This window comes from Eriocheir sinensis, chromosome 49, assembly GCF_024679095.1.
Source record: "Eriocheir sinensis breed Jianghai 21 chromosome 49, ASM2467909v1, whole genome shotgun sequence".
Lineage (NCBI taxonomy): Eukaryota > Metazoa > Arthropoda > Malacostraca > Decapoda > Varunidae > Eriocheir > Eriocheir sinensis.
This window is the reverse complement of record NC_066557.1, coordinates 5416142-5426141: the sequence shown is the minus strand read 5'-3', so window position 1 is coordinate 5426141 and position 10000 is coordinate 5416142. Positions and strand designations below refer to the sequence as shown.

At 41.9% G+C, this 10000-nt stretch overlaps 1 protein-coding gene across 1 annotated transcript in view; it reads left to right on the top strand.

The window, feature by feature from the left end:
* Positions 1 to 10000, top strand: part of LOC126981744 (uncharacterized) — a 457088-nt gene that overhangs the window by 404044 nt on the left and 43044 nt on the right. Inside the window, exon 12 of the mRNA XM_050833266.1 lies at positions 7640 to 7836. Coding sequence (XP_050689223.1) covers positions 7640 to 7836 — 197 coding nt within the window. The remainder of the gene's footprint in view (positions 1 to 7639; positions 7837 to 10000) is intronic.

Here is a 10000-nt window from a genome sequence, read left to right as displayed (position 1 = left end):
ATCACGTCTGGTGTTTTACACTCGAAGTTCCTCGCTATGAACCCGAGCATAATGTTGGCCTTGTTGTATGCTTTTTTACAGTGATTCGCGTGTTTCAGGTCACTGCTGATAGTGACTCCAAGATCCCTTTCCTCCTGCATCGCTTGCAGAGGTCTCCCATTCATGATGTATGTATGGTTACTATTTTGGGACCCAATGTGCATGACTTTGCATTTGTCAACATTAAAAGACATTTGCCATTTTTCCGACCATTCGATAATGTGATTGAGGTCTTTCTGAATGATTTCGCAGTCGGTCTTTGTGAGGGCATCTCCACCCACCTTGGTGTCATCTGCAAATTTCGATATTGTGGATTTCAGTCCTGATTCTAGGTCATTGATATATATGATAAAGAGGATGGGTCCCAGCACTGACCCTTGAGGCACTCCACTAGTGACTGGAAGCCAATCGGAAGGCTGTCCGTTGAGTAGTACTCGTTGTTTTCTGTCGGTGAGCCAATCTCTTATCCACGCGATCAGATTGGCTCCGATGCCCGCCGAGTGCAGTTTCTTAAGGAGTCGCTCGTGCGGTACCTTGTCGAAGGCTTTCTGAAAGTCCAGGTATATAACATCACTGGGAATGTGGGCATCCCAGTTCTTATATATTGGAAGAAGTCTAATAAATTCGTTAGGCAGGAGCGCTTGTTTCTGAAGCCATGCTGGGTGTCGGAGATTATATTATTGTTTTCTAGAAACTTAACAAGTTTATCTCTAATAATCTTTTCGAGTATTTTTCCTGCCACTGATGTCAAACTTATGGGCCTGTAGTTTAATGCAACGCTTTTGTCTCCTTTTTTGAAAATCGGTGTTACGTTCGCCATCTTCCAGTCTTCCGGGACCTTGTTTAGTTGGACTGACCGGTTGAATATGTTAGTGAGTGGTTGAAGTATTTGTTGTTTAAGCTCTTTTAATAACCTCGGGGACAAACTGTCGGGTCCCGTTGACTTGTTAGTGTCGAGTTTGTCCAAGTACTTTTTTACTTCTTGGTCGCATATTGTGTTAATTTCCAGCGTGATCTCACTCGGCGGGTCAGGACCCTCGGGAATGGTTTCGATGTCCTCGACTGTGAATACGGATGCGAAATTACTATTGAGGATTCTGGCCATCTGTTTACTGTCCTGAGTTACAGATCCAGTCTCGTCTGTCAGGGGACCAATATTGGATTTTACTTTCTTTTTCGATCTTATGTACGTGAAGAATTTCTTGGAGTGAGTTTTGATTTCGCGCGCTATTTGCTTTTCATAGTTGCGTTTGCTACTCCGAATAAGGCTGCGACAAGCTCTGAGGCTGCTGTGGTACTGTGTGCTGGCTTCGGCCGTAGCATTCTCTTTCATCAAATTATAATTCCTTTTTTTTATGTTTACTGCCGTTTTTATATCTCTGGTCATCCACGGTGGATCTACGGCCCCATTTACTCGCCTGGATTTCGTAGGCACTGTAGCCTTCTCTACTTGCAACAGCTTATCTTTGAAGACGTTCCACGCGTTGTCGATTGTATTGTCGGTGATGCCAAGTTGGTCCCAGGTCGTAGGGGGAAGCAGCGCACAGGAGAAAGAGAGGAAGGAAGGAAAGAGAGTAGGAGGAAGGGAGTGAGGTAAAGAGAAAGGGAAGCAGGAAGAAAGAAATGTTAGAGGGAGGGAAAAATAAAGAGAGAAAGGGAACGAAGAAGAAAAGAAAGAACGAAAGTAAGGAAGAGAAGAGAGCTGGAACAGAGAGATAAAGGAAGGAATACAAGAAGGAAAGAATAAACGAAAGAACCAATAAACGAAAGGATGAAGCATAAGACCCTAATCAAGTGGTCCTTAAACTAGGGGGGGAGGGGGGGGGGCATGCCTGGGGGAGCGAGGGGGGACTTTGGAATTTGTGGCACCATATAATATCAGTCTTGCTTTTTATCTTTCTCTTGTATCTTTATTTGTTGCACTCGCCTTCATGTTGTTGTTGTTTTTTTTTATTCATCTTGTTTTCTCCTTCATTGCTTCTTCTCCTCCATTTGTTGTTTTTTTCTTATGCTCCTTATTTTCAACTTTTTTTTTTTTTCATTTTGTACTGTATGTCGCATTCGCCTTCATCCTTCTCCCTATATATCTGTTTTTCCCTCCGTTCTTTCTCCATTTGTTTTTGTTTTTTCTTGTTTTCCTTATTTTCTACTTGTTCTCTCATCTTTCTTCTTGTTTTTGTTTTCTCTTCTGCACCTCATTATTTGTTGTATTCACCTTCATCCTTTGTTTTATTAATATGTTTTTTTTTTCCCTTCGTTCCTTCTTCTCTATTTGTTTTTGTTTTCTTGTTTTCCTTATTTTCTACTTGTTCTCTCATCTTTCTTCTTGTTTTTGTTTTCTCTTCACCTCAATATTTGTTGCATTCACCTTCATCCTTTGTTTTATTAATATGTTTTTTTTTTCCCTTCGTTCCTTCTTCTCCATTTGTTTTTGTTTTCTTGTTTTCCTTATTTTCTACTTGTTCTCTCATCTTTCTTCTAGTTGTTGTTTTCTCTTCTGCACCTCATTATTTGTTGCATTCACCTTCACCCTTTGTTTTATTCTTGTTTTTCTCTTCGTTCGTCTTCTCTCCACTTTTTCTTGTTTTCTAATTTGCTCTCATCTCTCTTTTATTTTTCATTCTGTAGCTCACTCATTATTGCGCTTGCCTTCATTTCTCATTCTTTTCGCCTTGTTTTTTATCCCTCAGTGCCTCTTCTCTCCTTGTTTTTCTCTTGTTCTCTTTATTTTCTGTTTGTTCTCTCATCTTTCTTCTTGTTTTTGTTTTTCCTTCTGCGCCTCATTTTTCGTTGCATTCACCTTCATCTTTTATTTTATTCATCTGTTTTTCCCTCCGTTCCTTCTTCTCTCCTTGTTTTTTTCTCTTTTTCTACTTGTTTTCTACTTGTTTTCTACTTGTTTTCACCTTTATTTTATTTTTCAGTCTGTACATCATTCTGTAGCATTCACCTTCATCCCTCGTTCTTTTCGCCTTGTATCTTTCCCTCCGTTCCTCTTACTCTCCTTGTCTATCTCTTTTTCTACTTGTTTTCTACTTGTTTTCGCCTTTATTTTATTTTTCAGTCAGTACATCTCTCGTTCGCCTTCAATCCCTTGCCTTGTATCTTTCCCTCCGTTCCTCTTACTCTCCTTGTCTATCTCTTTTTCTACTTGTTTTCTACTTGTTTTCGCCTTTATTTTATTTTTCAGTCAGTACATCACTCGTTCGCCTTCAATCCCTTGTCTTGCATCTTTCCCTCCGTGCCCATTCTCCACTTATTTTCTCATGTTCTCCTTGTTTTCTACTTGTTCTCTACTGGTTTCTCTTCTTGTTACTGTTTGGCGCCAGTATTACAAGCTCTCCCCTCCTCGGCTATTCCCTTGAGGTCAGTCCCAACAATATCAGTCAGCCAGACGCCATTCCCTTACACAAGCCATCTATGAACTATTTTTTTCGGTTATTTTTTCCTTTTCTTCTCTGTTTGCCTTTCTGTCGCGTTCCCCTGTTTTATATTTTCACTCCTCCTCTTCCTCCTCTTCCTCCTTCTCCTCTTTAAAATTAATGAGATGTTACTATTTTACCTCCAATAATATATCAAAATTATCTAATACGAACTTTTTATGAACTATCAATTCTATTTTTTTTCTCAGCTTTTGTCGTTCCCCTGTTTTTTTTTTTCCTCGGTCACTCCCAACAATATCAGTCAGGCGAACACTTTCCCTTATACGAGCTCTCTATAAACTACCTATTCATTTTTTTTCTGTTTTCCTGTCACGTTCCCTTGTTTTTTCTGTCTCCACTCCTCCTCTTCTTCTTCCTCTTTCTTCTCCTCCTCCTCTCTTTAAAATCAATGAACTGTTTCTGCTTCTACTTCAACAATATGTCTAACTTATCTAATACGAGCTTTCCATGAACAACATAATCGATTATTTTTCCTTTTTCTCTGTTTGCTTTTGTCACGTTCTCCTGTTTTTCTATCTCCACTCCTCTTCTTCTTCCTCCTTCTTCTCCTCCTCCTCTCTTTAAAATTAATGAACCGATTCTACATTTACTCCTATCTAACTATATTCTTGTCGTCCTTCCGTTCCTCTTCTCCACTTGGGTTCATTTTCTTGTCCTACTTACTTTTTACTTATCTCTAACATGTTTTTTTCTATAAGTGTATGGTGCACGTATGCCAAGAGAAAAGTACTTGGAGGTGAAGCATCCGGAAACCATTGAAGGGGAAGGTGGTTTGGAAGCTGCGTTTGTTCTTGAGTTGGTGGTAGTAACATTTCTTGGTAAGGGAGAGATTAGAGTCCGGGCTTTAATCTCTTCCGCCCCACTCACTTCTCCCAGACTCCCTCCATAACCCACACCTCTCTCCCTAACACCCTGAAAGCCCTCTTACAAACACATCTACTTCCTTCCAAACACATCAATTTCTCACTTCACACACTTTCTTCTCCTAACTTAACATCTTAATCCCTTCTTTCACACATATCTTTCCTTCAAACGCCTTTCCTAAGCTTCCAATCCCTTATTTTGTTTTCATCTCCTTACCTAACATACTAATCCCCTTTTCCACACACGCATCCTTGAATGCAACACCTTTTACTTTCTTCTCCTAACTTAACATCTTAATCCCTTCTTTCACACATATCTTTCCTTCAAACGCCTTTCCTAATCTTCCAATCCCTTATTTTGTTTTCATCTCCTTACCTAACAAGCTAATTCCCTTTTCCACACACGCACCCTTTAATCCAACACCTTTTTCTTTCTTCTCCTAACTTAACATCTTAATCCCTTCTCCCTCACACACTCTTCGTTCCAACACCTTTGCTAAGCTTCCAATCCCTTATTTTATTTTCATCTCCTTACCTAAGAAACTAATTACCTTTTCCAAACACACATCCTTTAATCCAACACCTTATTTTACTTTCTTCTCCTAACTTAGCATCTTAATCCCTTCTTCCACACACACCCTTCGTTCCAACACCTTTGCTAAGCTTCTAATCCTTTACTATGCTTTAATCTCCTTATCTAACACCTTAATCCCTTCTTAGATGCACACACTTCTTCTTAATCCCTTATTTCACTCTCTTCTGACTAACCTTCTTAGAAACACAAATTACTTCCCAATCCCTTACTTTATTTTCTTCCTTTTTACCAACCCAGCAGCTTAGTCCCTTTTCAGACACACTCCCAACCCCATGTTCAATTTTCATCTACCCTAACATATTAATCCTCTTATGAGCCAAACTTAATCTCAATCCCTTATTCTCCCTCATTCCCTTTACCTATCATCTCAACACTCTCTTCCACTGATCCCCTTTTTGTATGCTGAATTCCCTATCTTATACTCTAGTCCCCTATTCCAGACACCGACGTTCTCCCCTTCCCTATCCTACTGAACACTCTATATAACCCGTTCTTCCAAACAATTCTTCCATACTCTTTCTCAAACACATTCTTCATGGCCTATCTTTCTTTCTTTTAGACACACCTTACTTCATACACACCTTTCTCCTTTCAAACGCACTTTTCCAGATACACCCTTCCAAACACACACTCCTCCACACTTTTCCAAACACACACCTCCAAACACACACTCCACACTTTTCCAAATACACTCCTTAAAACACACACTCCACCACACTTTTCCAAACACACTCCTCCAAACACACACTCCTCCACACTTTCACTCCTCCAAACACACACTCCTCCAGACATATCTTTCTTCGTTCCAAACAAACTTTTTTTTTTCAACACTTATAAACCCACCTTTTTCTCTTCTAAACAGAACACAATTTTCCAAACAAACACTCGTCCAAACACATCATTCATCCTTCTAAACACAAACTTCTCTTAAACACTTTTTCAAACTCATCTTTTTTTATCTCCCAAACACACACAATTCCAAACACACACTCGCCCAAACACATAATTCTTCCTTCTAAACACAAACTTCTCTTAATCACGCTTTTAAACCTATCTTTTTTATCTCCCAAACACACACAATTCCAAACAAACACTCCTCCAAACACATCATTCAGACTTCCAAACACAAACTTCTCTTAAACACACTCTTTTAAACCCATCTTTTTTTCTCCCAAACACACACAATTCCAAACACACACTCGTCCAAACACACCATTCATCCTTCCAAACACACATCATCAAACAAACACACCTCCAAACACATCATTCTTCCTTCTAAACACAAACTTCTCTTAAACACACTCTTTTAAACCCATCTTTTTATCTCCCAAACACACACACTCGTCCAAACACAACACCTTTCCTTTTATCTGACCCAAGACCTTCTGTATATCATCTTACCCTTTATCCTTACCAATATCTTTTCTTTTCAGTCCTTTCCAAACAAACACCTTCCCTCTTCTCCTTCCCTTTCCTTTCCTTCATCTCCTTCCCTAACATCTTAATCCCCCTCTACTACAACCCCCCCACACACACACAAGCACTTGTTTCCCCTCTCTCTTCCGCTACTCTTCCTTTCCTCTTGGTGGGAGCAGTGCTATAGAGGGACTCTCCTTGTTTTTTCCCTCTCGTAGTTGCCTCTTTATAAACAAAAAATATATCCCTTTCTTGCATAACAGTCTCGTCCTTTCTTCCGTACCTAGAATTTCTCTCACACTTTTTCTCTTTCTCTACTTCCTTTTTTTTTACCCACTTTTCTGCGCCTAGTATCTTCATTCCTCTCTTACACACACACACACACACACACACACACACACACACACACACACACACACACACACACACACACACTTTCTCCCCCTCTCTTTCGGGTACTTTAACCTTTCTTTGTTTTTTCTTTTTTTTCTTGTTGTTTTTTCCTTTCTTTCCTGAGTTGCTTCCTTTACATGTGTTTTTTTGTTTGTTTTTTCCTACACATTCTAATACTCTCTTACACACACACACACACACACACACACACACACACACACACACACACACACACACACACACACATAAACACGCACTCCTTCCCTTCCTTCGCATACTCTTAGTTTCCTCATTGTTGTTGTTGTTGTTTTCCTTCCCTCCCCTTGACTCGCCTCTTTACTGTAAACAAAAAATATACGTCTTTATGCAAACTTCCCCTCTCTTACCCACTTCCTCCATCACGCTTATTCCTTTTGCTCCCCTTCCACCCAAAACACTCCTTCACACTCCCTTCCTCACGCCCACCTCCTGTTCTTCCCCAGCCAAACACACCCTTACACACACACACACCCCAAACACACACACCTCAAGCTCACCCCTTTTCTACCCCCCTCAAGAAAACAACACTTTCATACACTCCATCACCCTTTCTCTCACACTCCCTTCCTCACGTTCACACAATCTTTTCTCCCCTCCTAAAACACACCCTTTCTCTCACACTCCCTTCCTCACGTTCACCCTCTTTTCTCCCCTCCTAAAACACACCCTCACCTTTTTTCTCCCCTCCTAAAACACACCCTCACCTTTTTTCTCCCCTCCTAAAACACACCCTCACCTTTTTTCTCCCCTCCTAAAACACACCCTTTCTTTAACACACTGCATCACGCTCACCCCCTTTTCTCTCTCCCTCCATCACGCTAACCCATTCTCCTCCCCCTCTCCCCCCCCAGAGCAACCTTCCACTGGCGTCTGAACGGGTCGGAGCGCACCTACACTTCGCGGGGGGAGCCGCTGCCTTGGGGCCACGTGGCGTCGCACTACGCCTTCGAGGGTGCGTCGGACAAGGACTACGGGATGCTGCACTGCTGGGCCAACAACAGCGTGGGCGTGCAGGAGCAGCCGTGCGTGTTCCAGATCATACCCGCAGGTGAGGAGGACAGGTGGTACAGAGGGAGAGGGAAAGACAGACACACAGACAGAGGGAGAAGGAAAGACAGACAGACAGAGACAGACAGAGGGAGAGGGAAAGACAGACAGACAGAGACAGACAGAGGGAGAGGGAAAGACAGACAGACAGAGACAGACAGAGGGAGAAGGAAAGACAGACACACAGACAGACAGACAGAGGGAGAAGGAAAGACAGACACACAGACAGACAGACAGAGGGAGAAGGAAAGACAGACACACAGACAGACAGACAGAGGGAGAAGGAAAGACAGACACACAGACAAAGACAGACAGAGGGAGAAGGAAAGACAGACAGACAGAGACAGACAGAGGGAGAAGGAAAGACAGACAGACAGAGGGAGAAGGAAAGACAGACAGACAGAGACAGACAGAGGGAGAAGGAAAGACAGACAGACAGAGACAGACAGAGGGAGAAGGAAAGACAGACACACAGACAGACAGACAGAGGGAGAAGGAAAGACAGACAGACAGAGACAGACAGAGGGAGAAGGAAAGACAGACAGACAGAGACAGAGGGAGAAGATAAGACAGACAGACAGACAGAGACAGACAGAGGAAGAAGGAAAGACAGACAGACAGAGACAGACAGAGGGAGAAGGAAAGACAGACAGACAGACAGACAGAGGGAGAAGGAAAGACAGACAGACAGAGACAGACAGAGGGAGAAGGAAAGACAGACACACAGACAGACAGACAGAGGGAGAAGGAAAGACAGACAGACAGAGACAGACAGAGGGAGAAGGAAAGACAGACAGACAGAGACAGACAGAGGGAGAAGGAAAGACAGACAGACAGAGACAGACAGAGGGAGAAGGAAAGACAGACAGACAGAGACAGACAGAGGGAGAAGGAAAGACAGACACAGACAGAGACAGACAGAGGGAGAAGGAAAGACAGACACAGACAGAGATAGACAGAAAAAGACAGAGGGAAAGGGAAAGACAGACAATTAGACAGATAGACAAGGACACACAGAGGGAGAGGGAAAGACAGACAAACAGACAGAAAAACACACACAGAGGAAGAGGGAAGACTGACAGACAAAGACAGACGGACAAAGACACACACAAAATTACACAAAAACAGACAGGTAGACAAACAGTTAGGCAGACAGACATTAATACACACAGATTGACAGACACGTAGACGGACAGAAACAGAGACAAACAATGATATAAATAGACTACGGACAAACACTACAGATGGACAGACAGAATGAAAGACAGAGACACAGACAGAGACAGACAGAAAAGACACAAAGAGGGAGTGGGAAAGGCAGGCAAATAGACACAGACAGACAAAGACACACACAGAATGACACAAAAACAGACAGACAGGTAGACAAACAGTTAGGCAGACAGACATAAATACACACTGATTGACGGAGACGTACACGGACAGAGACAGACATACACACAGACAAACACTACAGATGGACAGACAGATTAAAGCAAGACACATGAAAGGCCCAGGCTGCCAGACAGACAAACAGACAGACACAGACAAGCAGGCAGACATAGTTTTCCATTGCATTTTATATTTTCCCTTTTATTCTACATTTTACGAAACATTTTACATTGGTTCTCTTTTACCGTTCTGTTATTTATTTCTAATCTTTAATTCTAATGTATATTTTCACCCGTTGGCTGCCCATGTCCCTAAATAAATCGTTAAAAAATACACAAAGAAATAGGTAAACACCGTCAGATAGATAAAACAGACAGAATAACAGACAGATATGAGCAAACAGAACGAGACAGAACGACACAATATAAACACACAAAAAGACTTACAGACAACAAAAACACACCAACCTATAAAATGAAGCACACAAAAACAGAAAGAATAACACAAACACACACAGCTTAGGAGCAGCGAGTAGCGGGCTTTTTTTATTATTATTGTTTCCTTTTTTTGTGCCCTTGAGCTGTCTCTTTGTTAAAAAAAAAAAAAAAAACAGAGACAGAGAGATAGGTGGAGGGATAAATGAAAGGTAAATAGGCAGGTAGGTGGCGAGAGGCGGCAGGTGAGGAGATCGGCAGGTAGGAGTGGCGGGCAGGTGTTAAGAGGATAGGAAAGAGGAACGATGGAATACCGGGAAACAATATCAGACAGCCAGACGC